This window comes from Polypterus senegalus, chromosome 6 (genome assembly GCF_016835505.1).
Source record: "Polypterus senegalus isolate Bchr_013 chromosome 6, ASM1683550v1, whole genome shotgun sequence".
In the NCBI taxonomy this organism is placed as follows: Eukaryota; Metazoa; Chordata; class Cladistia; order Polypteriformes; family Polypteridae; genus Polypterus; species Polypterus senegalus.
Genome location: NC_053159.1, coordinates 49,293,965 through 49,316,841, shown reverse-complemented (window position 1 = coordinate 49,316,841; position 22,877 = coordinate 49,293,965). Strand labels below are relative to the sequence as shown.

General features: G+C 39.7%; 1 protein-coding gene across 2 annotated transcripts in view; it reads right to left on the bottom strand.

Moving 5' to 3' along the window:
- The window catches only part of nphp4 (nephronophthisis 4), a 720,990-nt gene that overhangs the window by 483,297 nt on the left and 214,816 nt on the right, over window positions 1-22,877 (bottom strand). For both annotated transcript variants that reach the window (XM_039755993.1, XM_039755992.1), the window contains exon 5: window positions 20,438-20,502. In XM_039755993.1, coding sequence (XP_039611927.1) covers window positions 20,438-20,502 — 65 coding nt within the window. The remainder of the gene's footprint in view (window positions 1-20,437; window positions 20,503-22,877) is intronic.

Here is a 22,877-nt window from a genome sequence, read left to right as displayed (position 1 = left end):
ATAAATACCTAAGTCTCTCTTTTAAGTCAGTGTGGCTTTGACATCATGGATCAGAAGGTGCATACTAATTCAGTGTGAGCAGGAACACTCAAGAATAAAACTGAATAAAAAAAATTCACATCCACAGTCATACTCAGTCACGCACACCACTCATATCCACATCCACAGTTTTCCCAGTCTCGTTTGCACACACGATCTGACATGGTTTTCAAATAAAGAGGGGGTGTAACAAAACAAGTTTGTTTGTGATATCATGTCTTTAAAACGGCATCAGATGGGGGGTGGGTGGATGTGGAAGCTTGAACGTGAGTGACAGAATAAAACTGAAAAAAAAAAACTTTGACAAGTACTATAAATTGACAGATGCAAATTAAATGTATGTTTTTATTGTATGATATAAACAATAAGAGCAGCTCACTACTCAAAATGGTAAATTTGGGAAGCAGCTGATATCAAAACCGCGACCTCTTGATTGGAAGGCAACAGTTCTTAGCATTGCACCACGCAAGCTGTCGTATCAACCGCCTACCATAACCTGCTTTCTTTTTTCTTCGGTTAAATTCTTGAATAAAAGTGCGCTTGTTTTGTTATACTTGTACCTTTTGTTAAAGAGTTTATTTCATATTTGTATTTCAGGCTTCAAACATTATACATTTCATGTCTACATTTTGTCAATTATTGCTAAAAAATGAAAAACGTTTCTGTGTTAACAACATTTTTACATAGATTGTTGATGACACTGAACACACATGAAATGTATGTATTCCAAATGACAATGTATTTTTTTACCTTATAAAGCTCCAGCACTTCACTCGAAGATAAACACTAAGCACTGAGAAACTTCTTTGCGAATTGAACCGCGGCAGTGGGATGGGATAGCAGGCTGCTTATCGACACATTTACAGGACAAAAGACGCTGACGGAGAGGTAAGAAAGGATTTAAGATGGGCTGGATTTACGAGTTTTCTCGTAGGCTCTGGTAATTCTTGTGTTAACAGAAAGTGTAGTTGGTTTACAAAAAATATTGACTATTTATTCCTTTCCTAAGATAGGTTCAGTGCAATACAACGTTTGACACGCACCTCTGGGCGGTATATACAGTTCATACCAAAAAACGTTTATTATTTTTGCTATGATATGGATTTTTCTTATACCGGAACACCGGTTTAAATAGCCTAAACAACGTTCGGAACGTAGCGCAGCGGGAAACTGTTTAAAGAGGGACCTTTTTCACTGCTGCACCGCTAAACAGGAATGCAGCAGAGTACATACGTTAGTGGAGGTATTGAGCAGTGAAAATGGACAGAGAACATTCCTAAATGGAAGCTGTAGCAGACGATAAAGTTGAACATGATGACACAGAAGAACTTTTGACGAAAAAAGGTGCTGTGTCTGTTGTCTAAAGATACTTTGGTTTTAAAAGTTGGGATGTGGACCATTATGTTCAAATGTGTGAATACTGTTTCTATACTACTGGATAATACTGTAAGCCAAGTTGTACTTTTTTTTTTTCCCCCCCAATATTGTGTAATGTACCTGGTTACTGTGTAATAGTGTGATGATGCCGGTTCCCTACATACTCCCTCTTACCACATGGGAATCTGGTGAACCAACACCATCAATAGTTATGACCGAAGTGAGCTGAGAAATCTCATTGAAGTCAGGGGATGGTGGAAAGTGCTCAAGTGTTTTTGTTAAAAACAGGCAAAAGTAAAACCAAAAGTGTCCATTGTGCAGTGCTCAGAAAAATACAGTACCCAAATAAATAGCAAATCCATAGAACCAGTGAAACGTGGGGATAAAATCCATAATAAATAAATCCGTTAAAATGCAGTCTCTCTCCTCGCCTGATCGCAGCACACCATCTTCTGTCTCCAAGTGCTCACCCTTTACAGGTGTTGCTGGTGGAGCATTTGAAGCACAAACTGCTTTCTGCCAACTCCTGTCTTGGCTGCCGCCACACTGCACAGCCAGACCGTCCGAGATCGACACACATTCCGTCTTCCTTCACGCTCACTCAGACACTCCTCAGATGTCCTCTACACGCTTAGTCAGTGGGATGAACCAGCCCCTAGATCGCCCCAGCTCGTGCTGCCTTCACCATCCTGGTGTCTGGATCATCTCCCATGACTGCCTTTTCCCTTCTTTAACCTCCTTGTGTTCTATCTTTGCTTTTTTGCTTCCCCCTATCCTGCTGGCCCATAAATATACATCTCCGTCAGCACAGCACCTTATTCACATGCCACAGTAAGCCGATAAGCAAAAGAGAACGATCGGGTGCGACTCGCCCTAATCACCTCATTTATTTTATTGTTATTATTTATTAGTTTAAATATTATGCAGTTTAATGATGGCAAAGTTGTTTAAAAAGTCACTTAACGTGTCAGTGGACAAACTGTTAACATTAACAAAAAGTATAGCTGGTTTACAAAAAATATTTACTATTTATTCCTTTTCTAAGACATGTTTCAGTGCAATACGACTTTTGACAAGTACCTCTGGATATTTTACTAAGTCTAAATGCCTCTTTGGATGGTTGAAAATAAGTTGTCCAAATTATAGTTTAAGTTTTTGCAAAATTTGTTCAATAAAAAGGTTCTATATTTTGACTGTATCTGTCATGTAATGTGATTCCTTCTCTTCATTAGTGCCACCCCCTTGAAAGTTATCACTTTATGGGGCCATGTAAACCTGTATTATTACTTGTGTGCACATTAAAATGTTTTTTTGTACAATGCCAGTCTACTGCAATAATTGCAGTGGAAAATGTGGTTAACATCCTCTCGTGCATGGGAAAAAATACTGTTGAATACCATGAAACCGGGATAATTTAGAAAAATACTGTACCGTGGTATAGAATTTTGGTCATACCGCCCACCCCTACTTACTACTATAGAATTTACATCATCTAGTTTGCCTGGTAACAACCAATCAAATCCAAGTTTTTATTGTCTGTTATCTACAGTTAGCTAGTGGCATTGTGTCCGGCAAAATTCTATAAACAAGAAAAGAAAACTCTTTTGCACAGTTCTAAAAATAGGGCAAAGATATAGAGCATCACAATGTAATAATTAAACAAACTATAACCTGCTAATATAATAGGTCATTAGTGCTCTCTAGGCTTAAATGCCTAAAGAAATTAGCTCATGTGATGATATGAGAAATTAAAAATTAGAAGTGTAATGTGTGCTTCTTATATGCACTTGGTTGTGTCCTGCATCTGCTTCTGGTAGAAAAACCTTCCTTACAGGAGGATTATGTGTGTAAAATGATATACATTCCAAAATTGATTCTACTTAGTGCAGCTGGGAAAGTGGAATAACAGCACTTGGTTCTCCGAATTTCATAATAAAGTTTGATTATGTGATGTGTGAATTTACACAGTATACCAATAACATAATGAAATGAGTACTAGCATAAACATGGTCCACATGTGACCATTGCAACCAGTATGAGTTAGGGATAACCAAATGGAACATGTGTGTGTGTTTATAACATACTGTATGTCTTTTAATGGTGGACAGAGTTGTAAAATTGTGTTCTGAGACTTTTCAGGTAAGGAAGATTTGAGGTAATGTTGTTATACTTCAGTCACCATGGCATCAGAAAGATAGCGATGTGATGCATGTTGATTTGCAACTAAGAATTTCACTAGAGATGTCACAACGTCAATGAAGTTCTATGATACTTGATATGTTTGATACCATGGCAAAAATAGAAATCCCATTCAGTCAATAATTAAAACTACCTCCATTTTTCAAGTTTTTGTGCCTTTTCTGAAATAGAATCTAATGCACATAATTACTACTAGCAACAGCAGCATTAAAACAGTGGTATATCGTTCAAATAGATGTCCAGCTATCATTTAATTTAACTTATATTGATATTAATAAGTGTCAAATTATAATACAGTTATATTTGTAATAGAATGGGAATGTAACAGCAAACTGAGAAGATGTTATATATCTTATAATGTGTACGTTCTAATTTTATTCACTGAAATTTTCTCTCCAGTACTAAAAAATATTGCTTGAAATCAATAATAAAAATAAAAATTCAAACATTATTGTATTTGTACTGTTAAATGTGTGAATTACAAGATATTTTCATTTAAATATAGTCTTCAAAGCTGTTTTTACACCAACAAGGTTTATGCTTTTAAAATATGATTAGTCAGAGAAATACTCCATTAGGGTTGTAACACTTGCTAATTTAAGATTTGCATTTACACCATTAGTTAAAAAAAAAACCTTACTAATGAATAACATTTAACAATTAATCCAAATTCATTCAAATTTCAAATGTCACAAACTTGTGGTGCTTCAATTGCCTAAATCTGTTGTCACGCACGTGTGAGTAGGAGAAGGATGTATGGTCCAAGTGAAGGTAATTCCACGCCAAGCCAGGTGGTGGCGAGGTGCACTAAACCTTCTTCTGTTGTCTTAGTAGACCAGCTGTAGGAAAACCTGTCTGACTCATCCTTAAAGACGCCACTTCCGGATCTGGCACCTAAGATGATGATGTTGCTTACGGTTTCGGTGCCTAGGCTGATGTCACTTCTGGTTCCCCTACGTCACTTCCGGTCTTCCTCCTTAACACCGCCATCTTTCCAAACTTAAGTCAGTTCATGACTGGACTCCAACCAAGACACTTCTGTCAAACAAATCAACCCATTACGGGTGGCTGCCCCAAACCTTTTTAAGAGTGCCGAGTCTGATCTTTCACACTGTCCACTTTTTTTTTTTTTTGAACATATTTTTTGATTGATTTGTATGGAATGATTGCAATAAAATTAATAAAATTAAAAAAAAAATAAAAAATCATTTTTCCCAACTTCTTCCTGTATGAAATCAGATTTGTCAGTTTTATATTATATTATCCAAGAACTCTTGTAAAATAGCCTCTGTTATTCAGCTTTAAGAATATCCTATACAGTATGAGTGATCTTTTAGTTATTGATTAGCTTGTGTACTAATCCAGAATCAGAACATGTACTAGACCGATGTTAATTGTAATCAAATATACTGCTCAAAAGAATTAAAGGAACACTTTTTAATCAGAGTATAGCATAAAGTCAATGAAACTTATGGGATATTAATCTGGTCAGTTAAGTAGCAGAGGGGGTTGTTAATCAGTTTCAGCTGCTGTGGTGTTAATGAAATTAACAACAGATGCACTAGAGGGGCAACAATGAGATGACCCCCAAAACAGGAATGGTTTAACAGGTGGAGGCCACTGACATTTTTCTCTCCTCATCTTTTCTGACTGTTTCTTCACTAGTTTTGCATTTGGCTAATGTCACTACTGGTAGCATGAGGCGATACCTGGACCCTACAGAGGTTGCACAGGTAGTCCAACTTCTCCAGGATGGCACATCAATACGTGTCATTGCCAGAAGGTTTGCTGTGTCTCCCTGCACAGTCTCAAGGGCATGGAGGAGATTCTAGGAGACAAGCAGTTACTTTAGGAGAGCTGGAGAGGGCCATAGAAGGTCCATAACCCATCAGCAGGACCAGTATCTGCTCCTTTGGGCAAGGAGGAACAGGATGAGCACTGCCAGAGCCCTACAAAATGACCTCCAGCAGGCCACTGGTGTGAATGTCTCTGACCAAACAACCAGAAAGACTTCATGAGGGTGACCCAAGGGCCCCATGTCCTCTAATGGGCCCTGAGCTCACTGCCCAGCAGCATGCAGCTCGATTGGCATTCGCCATAGAATACCAGAATTGGCAGATGCACCACTGGTGCCCTGTGCTTTTACAGATGAGAGCAGGTTCACCCTGAGCACGTGACAGAAGTGAAAGGGTCTGGAGAAGCCATGGAGAACATTATGCTGCCTGTAACATCATTCAGCAAGAGCAGTTTGGTGGTGGGTTAATGATTGTCTGGGGAGGCATATCCATGGAGGGTCACACAGACCGCTACAGGCTTGACAAAGGCACCTTGGCTGCCATTAGGTATCAGGATGAAATCCTTGGACCCATTGTCAGACCCTATGCTGGTACAGTGGCTCCTGGTGCACGACAATTCCTGGCCTCATGTGGTGAGAGTATGCAGGCAGTTCCTGGAGGATGAAGGAATTGATACCATTGACTGGCCACCACACTTTCCTGACCTAAATCCAATAGAACACCTCTGGGGCATTATGTTTTGGTCCATCCAATGCCACCAGGTTGCACCTCAGACTGTCCAGGAGCTCAGTGATGCCCTGGTCCAGATCTGGGAGGAGATCCCCCACAACACCATCTGTCATCTCATTAGAAGCATGCACCAATGTTGTCAGGCATGTATACAAGAACACAGGGGCCATACAAAGTGCTGCGTACAATTTTGAGTTGCTGCAATTAAATTTTGGCAAAATAGACTAGCCTGCCACATAATTTCTTCACTCTGATTTTTGGGGGTCTTTGAATTCAGGGCTCTGTAGGTTGATCATTTTCATTTCCATCAAACGATGCGGCATCCTTTCGTTCCTAACACATTACCCAGTCTATATCAGTATAGATATCCAGGAGGATTTCTTTTTCCCATTGAGATCTGATGTGTTTTCAAAGTGTTCCTTTAATTTTTTGAGCAGTTTAATTGCCAACATACCATTCAAATTCATGACATATTGTATGTGCTTGTGCTACCTTGTGGTATTTTAGGGGTTACACTCATGAAAATGAGTTTGTCTTCAAAAAAAATCAAACAACTGACACAAATTTTATTTTGCTCATATTGCTAAAACTGCAAATCTCTACAATGCATTTCTGTTAATACAGTTAATGTCATATTACTAGAGAGACTTGCTTTGTGCTTCAAATCACTGAAGCACTAAATAAATTTTCATATTGGTATTAATAAATGGAGCAGCTCATTTCACTGCTGGTGTACACAAGACAAGCAGCCACTTTGTTTAAAATCTGCCTCAGATTTTACTTGCTATAACTGTTGTTAGAGCTGGTGTTCTGCGTGCAATGTTTCTCCTGTGATCCTGAACTGAATACATAAGTTAGAAAATGGATGGCTGCTTGGACAATGTACAATCAGAGAATAAAAGCAAGCCTTTCATCCTTTATTAAGACTATGTAGACATTTTATTAAAAAGTGGTTACTCTCGCCATCTTCAAGTTAAACGATTACAACTCGCACCTGATCGGTCATATCAATGCACTGTTAAAGCAGGCACAAATCTATTTCCGAGTTAACTCCATAATGGGATAAACGTGGTAGTAATAAATGCCTTTGTGGGTGTGTTTTGATTTTTGTATGATTCTGGCAATCAGGCAGTGAAATTCTTCTGCCCTGAACACAAAGCATTTCCAATCACAACTTACTGGCTCAATGAGAGACGGTTTATGTTTTATGAAAAGGACCACGAGATAGACAAAATTTAAAAAAATAGTCCAGGTCAAAACCAAGAATCACCAGATCTATCAACATAGTCAAAACAAAAACAAAAAGAAAAGTTGAGTGACATGAGCAAAACATTCAAGAACCAGGAAAATAAAAATTAAGGTCTTGACAGTCACAATAGATGGTAGGTATGTTACAACAGGACCCTAAAGTACTCACGCTTTAGCTAAAGAGAACAAGCCAATTTCTCTGGAAGAAGACTATGACATCAGATTTGGAGGTGATAATTCTCATTACCAAGTGCATCACATTCTGCAGCAAATAATTCCAGTGTGCCCCTAAAACACAGTATGAAGCAACCAACCAAGATTAATGCTTAGGTTCCCAAAATGAATAGTCTCTGATCTTTGACTGCACCTTTGTGCCTTGTCAATGAAAATTATACAGGGTGGTCCAGATCTAATTATACAGATCCAGATCGTCTGGATGACTTTGGTTTATGCGGGGCTGATTCCAGTTCGGCGCGAAGACGATTCTTCATGTCGTCAGTTCACACACTTCTCGATGGTCTGGGATTTTTTAGATGATTTTCAATGTAATAAACTTAATAAGTTATAGCATAATGAAAATTGCCTAATTAGATTTGGACCACCCTATATACAGAAGAGTACACAAGACATAAACTTGGCAAAGCTTAACCCCCAATCTGAACAGACTCGGAGGCAGAGTGACGTGTCGAGGCTTGAGGCGTACTTTGCAAACACTAGAGACAGCTAAGAGTTTTTGGTATTGTCTGTGGTGTGAGAGTTAAATAAAAAATACATTTTGCTCTTAAAAACTTGGGTTTTGGATGCCGCTAAGGAACCATGCGGGAATTTTTAAAGCTTCATTCCCTTTAGAAGGGTCTTTTTTGCTTTTTTTTCACCCACCCAAGAGCAAAAGTATCTGGGTGTTTGGAGGTGCGCTTGGAACAGTGCCTTGTACTTGAACGTGTACTTGTTCTTGTTATCTGTATCTGAACTAGCATCGAGAAGGTAGGGTAGAAAAGAAGCAGTAACTGATATCGGCATTTGTAAGTAAATAACCACATCATAACATTGATTCCTTAGTTTAAAAGAAAAAAAATATAAGGCCACGGCTGACTTCAAAGCAATAAAGTGGAAGGTTCAGCTGTGCGCAGGTCAGCATCAAGCGTTAAGACCCGGATCAGGCACAAAGGGCAGCAGGAGCAGATAAGGTAGTAATGTTTTATTTACTTGTTTATTTTTGATTGAGCAAGTCTTAGAGGTCCAGAGGTAGAACAGTTAAGCGGGCGACAGCATAAGGGTTCATTAATAAGGGATTATATAAAAAGCGCAAGTGGAGACCTTTTAAGTAAGGAATAAGAAGAAGCACAAAGTTAGGAGAAGAGAGACAGAAAAGTAAAGTTAACCTCCTAGAAGGACAAACAGTAGGCAGCTGAGAGGGAGAACAGTACAGGAGATTAAGGGGACAAGGTGAAAAATAGCTGTAGCAGTTCTTAGTATTACCATTTAAGTTAAATCATTTAATTTCAAGGAAAAAAAAAAGTTAAGGCAGTTTTACTAACCCTAAATCAAATTTGAATAATGAGGTCTGTTGGATGTTGGACTTTTCAGATGACGGTTTGGAAGAGCCAGTTGTCTATGAGGGCTACATCTGCAGGAGATGTCTGCTGATCCAGCACCTCGAGCTCAGGCTCACTGAACTGGATGAGGAGCTGGCTGGCATGCATTGTAGTAGAGAATTAGCGGACCTTGTCCAGGTGTCCGATAGCGAGACAGTGTGCACCCCCAAGGTGGTGCGGGAAGAGATTCCAGACCAGACAGGTAGAAATAGGTGGGTCATGGTAACGAGGCATAAGGCAAAAAGTACACGCTGTCCGGGGGAATCAACCCCAGAATTAGTAGAGTCAAACCATTATCACATCCTTCCAAGGTGGACAGTGTCTCTGATGATTCTGAGGTGGTAGGCAGGGATGAGGAGCCCCAACAGGCCAAAACCAGTTTCCAGAAAGAGAGAGGTAGTGATAGTTGGGGCCTCAATCATTAGGTGGATTGAAGCACAGGTGTGCTCCAGAGACAGAGACTCTCACACAGTGTGTTGCCTGCCTGGAAGGGTTGATAGGCTCTTGGCCAGAGTGGGGGGTGGATCCAGTTGTCATTGTCTATGTTGGAACAAATGGCATACATAAGAGTAGTCTGTCAGTTCTGCGTTCCAAATTCAAAGAGTTAGGTGCGAAGCTGTGGAGCAGAACTGACAAGGTAGTCTTTGCTGAAGTTCTGCCTGCGCCATGTGCCAGTCCAGGTAAGATTGAGGAGATTAGAAGGATTAACGCATGGCTCAAATCTTGGTGCTGGGTAGAAAGGTATAGGTTTATAGGGCATTGGGACTCCTTTTGGGACAGATGGGACCTGTTCCCCCATGACGGGTTGTATCTGAAGTGGAGGGGGACCAATGTATTGGGGAGGTGTATGAGTAGGCTAGTCTAGGATTGTTTAAACTAGGGAATGGGGGAGCAGGGAGTTTAGGACAGGCCAGGTTTAAATCTATACATGGAGGAACAAACAACTGTGTAGAAATAAAAATGTGTAGTAATGTACATTCTAAGTAAACATTTAAATGTAGAAGGAGTAACACATTAAAAATAGCTTGCCTTAATGCTAGAAGTATCCAAAATAAGGTAAGTGAGTTGGAGCTGTATGCAGCAGAGCTTAATTATGATATTATAGCAATAACGGAAACCTGGCTAAATAACAAAGGTGGGGATGAGTGTAACATAGAGAAATACACATTTTGTAGGAAGGCTAGACAGAACAGTAAAGGAGGTGGGGTTGCTGTTTACGCCAAACAGAATTTAAATATAAGTCCTCTTCAGACAATGAGCCCCATCTCACTGAGGACATGTGGCGTTTCCTGGAAAATATTAGGGAAAGAGGTCTTATTTTAGTCCTTACGCAACTGTGTTTGATCTTATTCACATTTCATGTCTACATTTTGTCAATTACTAAAACATGAAAAACTTTTCTGTTTTAACAATTTATTTACATAGATTGTTGTAGACACGGAACACACATGAAAAGCATGTATTCCAAATAACGTTATACTATATATCCTATACAGGTAAGCAGATTTGAGCTGAGAGAACTTTCTGCATTGGTCGGGGGATGGAATAGCAGGCTACTTGTATTGATCGACACATTTACAACGCAAAAGACACTGACTTAGAGGTGTTAACAAAATTTGAGGTGGCCCGGGATTACAAGTTTTTTCATAGGCTTTGGTAATTCTAATGTTAAGCAAAAGAAGATTAAGAGGTGACATGATTGAAGTGGTGAAAATTATGAAGGGAATTAGTACAGTGGGTTGAGACTTGTATTTTAAAATGAGTTCATCAAGAACACGTGGGCACAGTTGGAAACTTGTTAAGGGTACATTATGCATAAACATTAGGAAGTTTTTCTTTACACAAAGAACGACAGACACTTGGAATAAACTACCAAGTAGTGTGGTAGACAGTAAGACTTTAGGGACTTTCAACATTTTTTGGAAGAAATAAGTGGATAGGACTTGCAAGCTTTCTTGGGCTGAATGGCATGTTCTCATCTAGATTGTTCTAATCTTCAAATAGCAACTATAAGAACACAACTCTTCCTGCACAAATACAGGAAACAAATGGCATGCAGCAGTAGCCCCAAAAGCCTACACTATTGAGCCGCCTTCTACAAGAAAATACTTGGTACATCATTTCAGGTTTTTTTCAAATCCAGAAAGCCCATTTAGATGGGACTGGGAAATCTTAAATGATCCATCAATTATCTTGGCAAGGATAAAGAGTTGGTCAACTGATTAGTGACCAGAACATAATCCACATTGTTCCATCTGGATCTTAACTTCAATTATCAGATAGAGCCTAATTTCCAATAACCCATCATAGGCTATCCTAGGGAGGCTTAGGAGTATTATCCTCTGAAAACTGCAATACAACATCATGTCCCCGTTTTTCAGAAATGTAGATCACCACTTTAGTCTTGTAGACCCTAAGTGCTGTCCCTGTCTTCAACACAATATCCATCCATCCTCTTCCACTTATCTGAGATTGGGTCAAGGGGCAGCAGCTTCAGCAGAGATGCCCAGACTTCCCTCTCCCCGGCAACTTCTTCTAACTCTTCCAGGAGAATCCCGAGGAGTTCCCAGGCCAGCCAGGAGACATAGTCCCTTCAGCATGTCCTGAGTCTTACCCGGGGCCTCCTCCCGGTTGGACGTGTCCGGAACACCTCACCAGGGAGGCGTCCAGAAGGCATCCTGATCAGATGCCCGAGCCACCTCATCTGACTCCTCTCGATGCGGAGGAGCAGCGGCTCTACTCCGAGCCCCTCCCGGATGACTGAGCTTCTCACCCTGTCTTTAAGGGAAAGCCAAGACACCCTGCGGAGGAAACTCATTTCAGCCGCTTGTATTCGCGATCTTGTTCTTTCGATTGCTACCCATAGCTAATGACCATGGGTGAGGGTAGGAACATAGATTGACTGGTAAACTGAGAGCTTTGACTTACGGCTCAGCTCCTTTTTCATCACGACAGACCAATGCAGAGCCCACATCACTGTGGACACCACACGGATCCGCCTGTCGATCTCATGCTCCATTCTTCCCTCACTCGTGAACAAGACTGCAAGATACTTGAACTCCTCCACTTGGAGCAGGATCTCGCTCCCAACCCTGAAAGGGCACTCCACCCTTTTCCGGCTGAGGACCATGGTCTCGGATTTGGAGGTGTTGATTCCCATCCCAGCCGCTTCACACTCAGCTGCGAACTGATCCAGAAAGAGCTGAAGATCACGGCCTGATGAAGCAAACAGGACAACATCATCTGCAAAAAGCAGCAACCCAATCCTGAGTCCACCAAACTGGAACCCCTCAACACCCTGGCTGCACCTAGAAATTCTGTCGATAAAAGTTATGAACAGAATTGGTGACAAAGGGCAGCCCTGGCGGAGTCCAACTCTCACTGGAAACGGGTTTGACTTACTGCCAGCAATGCGGACCAAGCTCTGACACTGGTTGTACAGGGACCGAATAGCCCTTATCAGGGGGTCCAGTACCCCATACTCTCGGAGCACCCCCACAGGATTCCCTGAGGGACACGGTTAAACGCCTTTTCCAAGTCCACAAAACACATGTAGACTGGTTGGGCAAACTCCCATGCACCCTCCAGGACCCTGCTAAGGGTGTAGAGCTGGTCCACTGTTCCGCGACCAGGACGAAAACCACACTGTTCCTCCTGAATCCAAGGTTCGACTATCTGACGGACCCTCCTCTCCAGGACCGCCGAATAGACTTTTCCAGGGAGGCTGACCCCTTTGTAGTTGGAACACACCCTCTGGTCCCCTTTCTTAAAGAAGGGGACCACCACCCTGGTCTGCCAATCCAGAGGCACTGAACCCGATGTCCATACGATGTTGCAGAGTCCTGTCAACCAAGACAGTCCTACAACATCCAGAGCCTTAAGGAACTCCGGGCGTATCTCATCGACCCCCGGGGCCCTGCCACTAAAGAGTTTTTTGACCATCCTTGGTGACCTCAGTTCCAGAGATGGGGAAGCCCACCTCCGAGTCCCCATGCTCTGCTTCCTCATTGGAAGGCATGTTAGTGGGATTGAGGAGGTCTTTGAAGTACTCCCCCCACCGACCCACAACGTTCCGAGTCGAGGTCAGCAGCGCATTATTCCCACCATATACAGTGTTGACACTGCACTGCTTCCCCCTCTTGAGACGCCGGATGGTGGACCAGAATCTCCTCGAAGCCGTCCGAAAGTCGTTCACCATGGCCTGGCCAAACTACTCCTATACCCAAGTTTTTGCCTCAGCAACCACCGAAGCTGCATTCCGCTTGGCCTGCCGGTACCTATCAGCTGCCTCTGGAGTCCCACAAGATAAAAGGGTCCTGTAGGACTCCTTCTTCAGCTTGACGGCATCCCTCACTGCCGGTGTCCACCAACGGGGATTGCCACCACGACAGGCACTGACCACCTTACGGCCACAGCTCCGGTCAGCCACCTCAACAACAGAGGCACGGAATATGCCCCATTCAGACTTAATGTCCCCCACCTACCTCGGGACATGGTCAAAGTTCTGACGGAGGTGGGAGTTGAAGCTACTTCTGACAGGGGACTCTGCCAGACGTTCCCAGCAGACCCTCACAACACGTTTGGGCCTACCAGGCCTGACTGGCATCCTCCCCCACCATCGAAGCCTACTTACCACCAGATGGTGATCAGTTGACAGCTCCGCCCCTCTCTTCACCTGAGTGTCCAAAACATGTGGCCGCAAGTCCGATGACAAGACCACAAAGTCGATCATCAACACAATACCAAAGAGACATGTTGGCTAATCAATAACCAGTTGTTTCATCATTTCCATTTGGATCTCATTCATCCCTGTGCACCTTTAAAAGGTTTTAAATCATCTCCAAAATATTAGCCACTCAGCTGGCACTGCCTACTCAAAGGACGGTATATGCACCCAGTTGTGGTGTTTTTTTTTTAAATTCTCCTTCAACCTCTCGACAATATCATTAGTTGAGGTCAACATTTTCCTATCCTTGCTGAGAACAGTCATGGATTGCTGGAACTGCATTGAAGCTATTGAAAAATTATTCTCTATGGCCTCATCAAACTCCATTGACACAAATGGTGTTGCTTTAATTGGTGCTGTAATTGTTGCATTTTTGGCCTACTAGCAAATTTCAGTCAAATCCGTTTTACACAGGTGGTCTCTTTCATTAACTTGACATCTTCTCTTACCACTACTGTCCACAAATGTCCCTCCAGCAATATGGCAGGCACCAACAGCCTTCTGATTAGATGTTAATGCACCTGCCTCCATTACTGAGGTCTTAAACAGGGTCCATACTCTATGTCCTTGACTTACCTTGAGATGCAGGAAAAACTATTTTAGAGACGAGTGCTGAATCCATTCCAAATAGAAGAATTTCCACAAGATCCTCACTACTCACTTTGTTTTCCTGGTATGTCCTGCAGGAACTACTTCCATCTTACCCAGTAATCAGCTGACAGCTCAGCATTTAAGTTTACCTAAGGGTTCAGAAAATATAGCTTCAAATCTGATGATATTACTATGGAGATGATCACTGACTTTTGGCCCAAAGGACTTTTGTATCAAGTTGCGTTTGAGCAACCTTGTGTTTGAAAAGTCTTCAGTTCTACAAGAAACTAAATAGAAGAGTTTCTCTGGGGAAGAACTGATAAAACCAGCCTTCCTGGTATCTATAACTAAACCTGGTATGTGGACAAAAAAAAAAAAAAAACTTGTTCACCCTCTTTTACAAGAATAGCACAAATAAATATAAGGTGACATCTTGGTAGTAGCATGTCATAGACTCTAGTGTGCCTCTTTATTGCCTGATCAGCGAAAGGACTGAGCAAACATTCATCACTATAATAAGTTTAGTCTTATGCAACTGAGGAATGAAACAGAAAACACCACTGCTTCCTCCATATTCTAAACGAAAGTAAAACTTTATGTACTGTCTCCACTCTCTACCATATAGCAAACTTTCTATTGTCTAGGACGCAACATACAACAAAAGGCTTGGGTATCTTTACTCAAATCAGTTCTTACTTAAACAGTCTTGATCAATAACACCATCATCACATTAGGGGGAGAGGGTCACCATAACAATCAATGTAGCTACAGTACAAAATGATACTGCAAAGTGTAATGAAACCAAGAAACCTGGACATTGCCCCTTTCTGCTAGACTTTCTGTGGTACAAAATACTTGTTAACTGTTTTGATGTAACAGGAATGCAGAAAGCTGGAGACAACACCGTTTCTCCTACATCTGCATTCCAAAAAAAAAGAAATCTGTAGTTCTTCAAAAATGTATTTACCTGATAAAAAAGTGTTAATCAAAGATAAGCCACCATGTCAGCACAGGATTCCAACAGACAAAAGGCAACCAAAAAGACATTAATCTTGTTCATTTGTAAGCTTGCATTCACCTTGTTGCACTCTTCAGGAGAGGAAGATGACAGATTCTTTTTGGAACAGAATGTTGACCTACTGTTGTACCACAAGGGAAAAAAAATGAAAGCAAGTTCTGGCAGCTGAACAAGAGCACCTGAACCAACTCATATATGCCAAGTTGACTTTAACACATTTTTTCTCCAAGCTTTAAATAGAAGAGGGAGGTGGTTTAAGTATCACAAATGCCCAGGCAAAGAAAGAAAGGCATATCTTAGAAATGCAAATCAGAACATTTACCTGAAAGAAAAGAGAACTGCCCCTTTTCAGTGGGTGGATAGTCCCATTACCGCTACATCAAGTCAAACCATCATTTAAAAAAAAAAAAAAAGTTTATATAGAAAAATACAAATTAATAGATCCCTTCTTTTGTTCTCACTAGAGAGACAACAATACTAAGGGTGTATATCTTCACACATTATCAGTGACCTACTTTATTTAAATTTTAATTTCACAAGAGATTGATTTCAAAAAAAAATTTAAGCCTCAGAGTTGTCAGATGGCTTAACCTCCATCTCATAAATGTAGGCAATACATTTATTAATAAGAATCCTTTTAAAGTATTTAACATTCAACTACCAGGGAGCAAATTGAAACAAGGATTATTGGAGAAGCTGCTAAGAGACTGTTGCTCAGACCACAGAAAGAGAAAACCATGCAATGTGTGCACTGAACCACAGCCTCCCAGTTCATATGCTGTACCAAAGGTGCAGTTATATTGTTAGGAGATGCTTTATAACGGAGGAATGTGAAAAGTGGAAGGCATGGAGGTGGTTTTATCTGGAGAGAAATCAGTATCCAGCCAAGTCAAATAATGATGTTTTCCTGCAGAGCCCTAACAATCTAGATATAAAATGTTTAAATAATAAAATACATAAATAACAAAGCCGCAGCTCTTAAAGGAGCACACATTTACAAAACTGATCACTGCATTAAGGCCTGCTTCTGATTGGAAGAAAAAGAAAATATATCAAATAAGCACATATGAAGAATTATAAGCCCATGAAGTTTTGTTCTCAACCATCAATACCCAAAACAATAACTACATTTTCTAAGCAAAAAATCACCTGTTTTAAATTGTGCATATGAAGTAAATTTTTTCTGTACAAGCAATATGACACACATGACAACTAAGCAGAAAACATGACCCATAAAAGACACATAAAGCAATATCTTATACAAATGTTGAAGGAATAAGGGTGTCCACTTTATTTAAAAAACAAAACTTTATTTACAGCATCTAAAAAACTAAGAAAAATTAGAATGTATTAAATTATTGTAAAGTAGATGTTGGAATATTGGTAAGCATTATTGCTTCAAAGTTCCATGGTTCAAACATTGACCCATCACCACTGACAAACAGTTATTTTTATGTTCATTTGGTTTTTATCTATGTATTTAGGTTTCCAGTTTGGGTTGAGTTATTTTTAAATTTGTTTAATGAGTATGTTCATTGGAACCTGCCCTATGCAAGTACCCTCAGAAGACATTCTAGCTTCCTACAACTCTTATTGATCAAGCAAATATAAAAAAAGGGAATTGATACAAGCAAACACATTTAAAGTAGACCACATATCTGCCATTGTGGCAAGCTGATGGCCAAAGACGCTAGTGGTATTAGAAGCAAATGATCATCCTGATGGAGCAGATTCAAAGTATTTGGCAATTCAATATTATAATTCAATATTATCTACCTTATGCACAACCCAAAAAAGCCTCCATGATTTTGTATCATAATATCCTGTTTGAGACAGCAAAACAATAAAGTTAATTCAGTATGCGACTGAAACTCCATATGTATTTATTAAAATCATAAGCAATAATGATCCAATGGCAGCTGACAAAGGACTAAGAAAATGATTGATCAGTTAGTTATGCTCTTCCAAGTCAGAGTAATAAAATCTAAAATTTAGTCATCAAATATAGAGCCAAAAAAACGGATTGCTCACAAAATAATTTAGCCCCTCTGGGTAAAATTCATTTCTACCTATGTAATACACTGTGTGACTAGATCAAGCAATTTACTCACTAATCAACTATGTGTACTCATAACATTACACCTACAAACTATAGATTAATGCAAAACAGATTTTACAAAAGTTTATTCATCCTTCAAACAAATGCCCTCTTGGCAAATTATAAACAGCCACACTAAACATCTCTGTACTGAATGTTATTGTCAGAAAATGCACCTGAAATGCATAAAGGCCCTGCTTAAACTGACACTAACAGGTGAGCGTGTAGTTCATTTGGCAAATACAGAATAATTGGCTATCATTACTTTAAATGGGGAAAGATGTGGAATACCAACTTGAATCAGAGATACAAATCTTGGACTGGTGCACTTATAATTGTCAGAATACTAATAAAGAAAAATATGCAACACTTGCTATAGGAATTTGACAAAATTCGCAGGATCTGGTAAAACAAAAAGAACACTAAACAATCACAATTAAATTTTAAATTAGCATCTTCCTATACACCACAACAGCAAAGACAGCATTATGCTACTGTTAGCATTCATAGCTATAAAAGCTTTATTATCTGTTTCTTAAAATTTAATTTGGGACCAGTACAAGCGTGTACTACCAAAAATCACTTTACATAGCAAACTAGACTACAAGATAGGATTAACACTAGAATTACCAGAGCCTACAAAAAACTCGTAGATCTGTCCCACCTTAAATTGCTTCTCACCTCTCCGTCAGTGTCTTTTGTCCTTTAAATGTGTTGATAAGCAGCAAGCAGCAAGCAGTCTGTTATCACATCCCCCACCGGCGCACAGTTTTCTCAGCTGAAGTCTGTTTACCTGCGTGTCAGTTGCTTGGAGTTGTATAGAGTGAGAAGTCAAGCAAAATCACACTTTTTATAAATACTATACCGTTATTTGGAACACTTGCATTTCATGTGTGTTCTGCGTCTACAACGATCTATGTAAACACATCGTTAAAAAAGAAACTTTTTCATGTTTTAGTAATAATTGACAAAATATAGACAATAAGTTTATAATGCGTGAAGCCTGAAGAGTGCACTTGTTCTGTTATATCTATACCTGTTGTGAAAGTGTTTCTTTGATATTTGGACTTCAGGCTTCACACATTATAATTTTGCTTGATTTGTTGCTTGACTTCTCACTTTATACAACTCCAAGCAACTGACACGCAGGTAAACTGACTTCAGCTGAGAAAACTGTGCGCTGGTGGGGGATGTGTTAGCAAATTGCTTGCTGCTTATCAACACATTTAAAGGACAAAAGACGCTGATGGAATACATGTACATTTATCTGTAAAATAAAATAAGCATCACAGGTTAATAAAAATGAACACAGAACTAACAGATTTTGAGAGAACTTTTGTAGCAAGTGTGATAAAGGAGCTATATGAGTGCCGACCCAACACAGACTGACACTGGAGGCACACGTAAAATAAATAAACTTTGATTTTCTTCGTCTGTGGGCTGCGTCTTCCCCGTACCCACAGACAGAACACAGTCCCCACAAGCACAACACAAAAGCACACACAAATCTATTGTTCTTTGAATCCTCCACTCCTCTCTGGCAGCTTTGTCCCCCTACTCCCAACTCCTTGAGTGGTGGTTGCTGGCTCCCTTTACAGCCCACCAGGTAGCGCTCCAGGTGTTTGATGACCTGCATTTGGTTACACTGCCAGGTGTGGCGGAATAACCGCCCATGTGGGCTCAGGAGGCCATGGAGCTCCCTCTGGTGGTGGCCACGGAGCCCAACAGGGCTGATTCCCGAAATCCCATGCCTGTGGCTGCGATGCAAGCCGAGGGGCTGCCGCCAAGCGTTCCAGGGAAGATTTCATGCTGCCCATGGTTGTTTCTCTGGAACATGTACAGAAGGGGCATCCTGGCCGGGCATGGGCCCGGGCCATCTGCCACACAAGTAACAAAATGATTCATGAGGAAGGGTCTGTGTAAAAAGTCGCAGGCTATAATGGTCCAAGATAAATTGATACACCGTGGTTAAAGCTTCCTGAGCATGTACTCCCACTCAGTATAGTTAAACATGGTAGTGACAATTTCAGTGAACAGGAGAGATTATTAAAATATTTAAATGAAGGGACAGTACTTAAAAAGTCAGAGAGAACATGTATAATTTGCTTGATGGGGTTTTCAAACAGCTAGAAAGCCAACCTCAGTAGAGCTGAACTGCCTCACTGTTTTATATAGTGGAAACAGATTAAACTGGTAGTCTGTTGTGCTTGAAACAGCAGCTTTATAAATAAGAAATACAATTTTCAACATGATTCAAATCAGACAGGAAGCAAATGGGGACAAGCCAAAAATGGGATATCTGGGTCAGGATGGAGCTGTTGTAACCTTTTAATTTTACACAGGAAGCTATTCAAAAAGAGAATTATAGTACAGACATGAAAAAAACAACAATGTAATTCAGCACACCAATCCTTGTAATACTTTGATGAGGTTTCTTAGATGATAAAATGAACATCTGACTGCACAGTTCAAAAAAAGATAAAGTACCAGATAAGCTAAACACTACTCATGAAAGCATGGTCCTCTCATTTATGAAACTGGACTTGACTGATCTTTATAAAATGACAAAATAGTGTTCTGATCTCATTATATAAGCCATTTCAATATTTCTTTGACTATACAAACACATATTTTGTTACTACGTATGTTCTTGGCCACAGTTTCAATCTGCCAGTTTGTAAAAATGTGTCTTTTGGGTCTAGGAGGTAGCAGAGCATGTATGATGACTAAAATAAATTTTAGTATAATTCTAAAGTTAGATCACAGAAATGTTTATTGTTCATTAATAGCCATTACGTCACCTGTACTTTAACATCAATAATTTTCAAGATCCCAAGATGTCAAAATAGAAATCAATTTAATAAAAACAAGTGGCCATATTAAAAGTTTAAACAACAATAATTTAGATGACATCAAACATATCTAATAAGTTATATGTACACAGCTAAATGACTTTTGATGTACTACAGAAATCACTGAGCCAAGTACAAACACAAGTAAATGGCAATTATTTGTACTTACGTTCAGTTGGCTCAAGCAATTCAGGGTTTAGCAGTGCTCTTGGTGTCCCATGGAAAAGATTCAACCTGAAATGTTGTAAGAATAAAAAACAACATTGTGAATTTCTTCTCAGGGATGAATGCGCTCTATCCATCTATTATTCATAGAAAGACATTGTTGAAATAAACAAGACAAATGAAACTAAATGCTTAAAAAAGTATTCCAGTTTTTCACCTAGATCTACCTATTTATTCTACACATGCAATGTATTTCCACAACAATTCACACAATTATTATATATTTGAAAAACTGACTAAAAAGACTATGCTTAATTATTAATCAACCCGGCATCCAAAACTACAATTAGTCTTTAATTTGTTGTTACACAGTAGAGATTTACAACTTAAAACAAAACATAAAATTACACTGCTGAGCACCAAACCACTATACAATAAGTTTACAGTAATATATGTAAATGTACAGACTGTAAATGGAAGTGTAAGTGCTTAGGAAAGCTAAGTATTAATACAGGAATGGAACTTTTTGAATACATTAAGCTAAATACTGAGAGAAAAAAAAATTAAATTACACAGAGTAACAGTCAACTAAGTAAGAAAGAAGCCTAAAAAAAAGTACAACGGACAGTGATGGGGCTGAGCAGTGCCCTCAGGAATGGATGTAAAATAACACTGATAGAAATGTAATATCCCATGCCAGTTCACAACATGAATACCACTGGGAGAAGTATGCCCTATGAGTGTACCAGGTTCCTCAGAAAGGCAATCATTTGAAACACATACATTTTATATGTGTTCCGTGTCTACAACGATCTGTGCAAATGTAGGATGACATTTCTTGTGAGGCAAGAAATGTTGAATACATAACTAAAACAGAAGTGTATAATGTGTGAAAACTGAACTCCAAATATCAAATAATCACTTTCACAAAAAGGTACAACAAAGCAAGTGTGCTTTTTCTTTTTTTTCAGTTTTATTCTTGAATAATTGTTCAATTTACATATTGCTGTCAATGTGTAAAAAGTAAAACCCAAATATTAAACGATATAAAGTAAAGAAGTTTGCATGCATGTGCGTGTCTGCGTCTTTCACAGTGGAAATGTGGCAGTCTCACAAGTATCTGCTGCTGGTGCAGAGGTAAGAACTGCTGCTCGTAATCAAGACATTGCTGGTTTGATCCTGGGTCTTCCCTGCATTTAGCACTTTGAGTGGTGGGCTGCTACTATTGCTACTGTTATATAATAAAAACATATTTGACTTTCGAACGAATCAATGAAACAAGAGTACTTTTACGATATATTATTTTTCTATACAATTCCAAAAACCTTACCTTAGATAAAGAGACTTCGGCTATACGTATTTTGTGTCCGACTTTGGGGTAGCTGGCTGCCTGCCTGTGGCCGATTGACACATTTGCAAAACGAAAGTATTTTTACGAAAATTTTCACAGGCTTCAGGGATTCTAGTGTTAAAGAAATGTGACCTGAGTAAATACCTGTCATATTCCATCAGGGTGCTCGAGGGCACACAATGCCTGATAGTGACTAAGAGACTTCCTGGGAGACCCACAACTTCAAATCCAAAGGTAGGCTCCAGGTGCAGGAATCCCCTACACAGAGCTCTACCTTGATGCTTTTCTCAAAGTCAGGGGCTGCTTTGAGAGCAACCCATAATGTTCACGAAAGATGCGCCTTTGCCCAAATGATTATCCAGCATCTCCTTGGGTATTGTCAAATGTATAATTATTTTGTATTAATATCTAGAAAATAAACATTGTAGACCTAACTACAAAGTTAAAGACAGAGCCACTTTAAAAAAAAAAGAAATACCACAAACTAAGCAATGCATCACTCCAATGGAGAAAGAACAAAGCCACATAGGTATATCTGGGTCACCACATGAGCATGCCTAGCCTCTTTACATAAAAGAACCACTAAATCATTTTGTCTCAGGCAACCATTCCTATCTTTTCCAGAGAAAACTGTGGTCACATGGGCGAGTATTCCTTAGAGTTGATTGCCATCCAGGACAACAGATTTTGTGCTTTTGTGTGTTTTCAGTAAAATAAACAAAAGCATAAAATGCATGTCTTAATACATTAATTAATACAATTTATATTATCTAGCAGTTTTTCCGCAGTACTGACTTTGAGGTTATTATCAGTCAGGAATCATGACAAGAGCACAGGCTCTAAGAAGAGCCCAAAGCAACCAATCAAGTCTGCTGGTTAGAATCATTACGTTACTTTATACACAAGAACAAGGACAAACTACACAACAAGATTTGTTTTGTATCCCAAAGGAGTAATACAGGCAAGTACAGCCAGACATGTGATGTAATTGGGATCCAGCAGACATCACTGTAGTATATCAAGTTCAAGTACACTTTTGCTGTCAAGAGTATCTGGCATTATGAAATTCATACAGCACCAATAACAAGCAGTA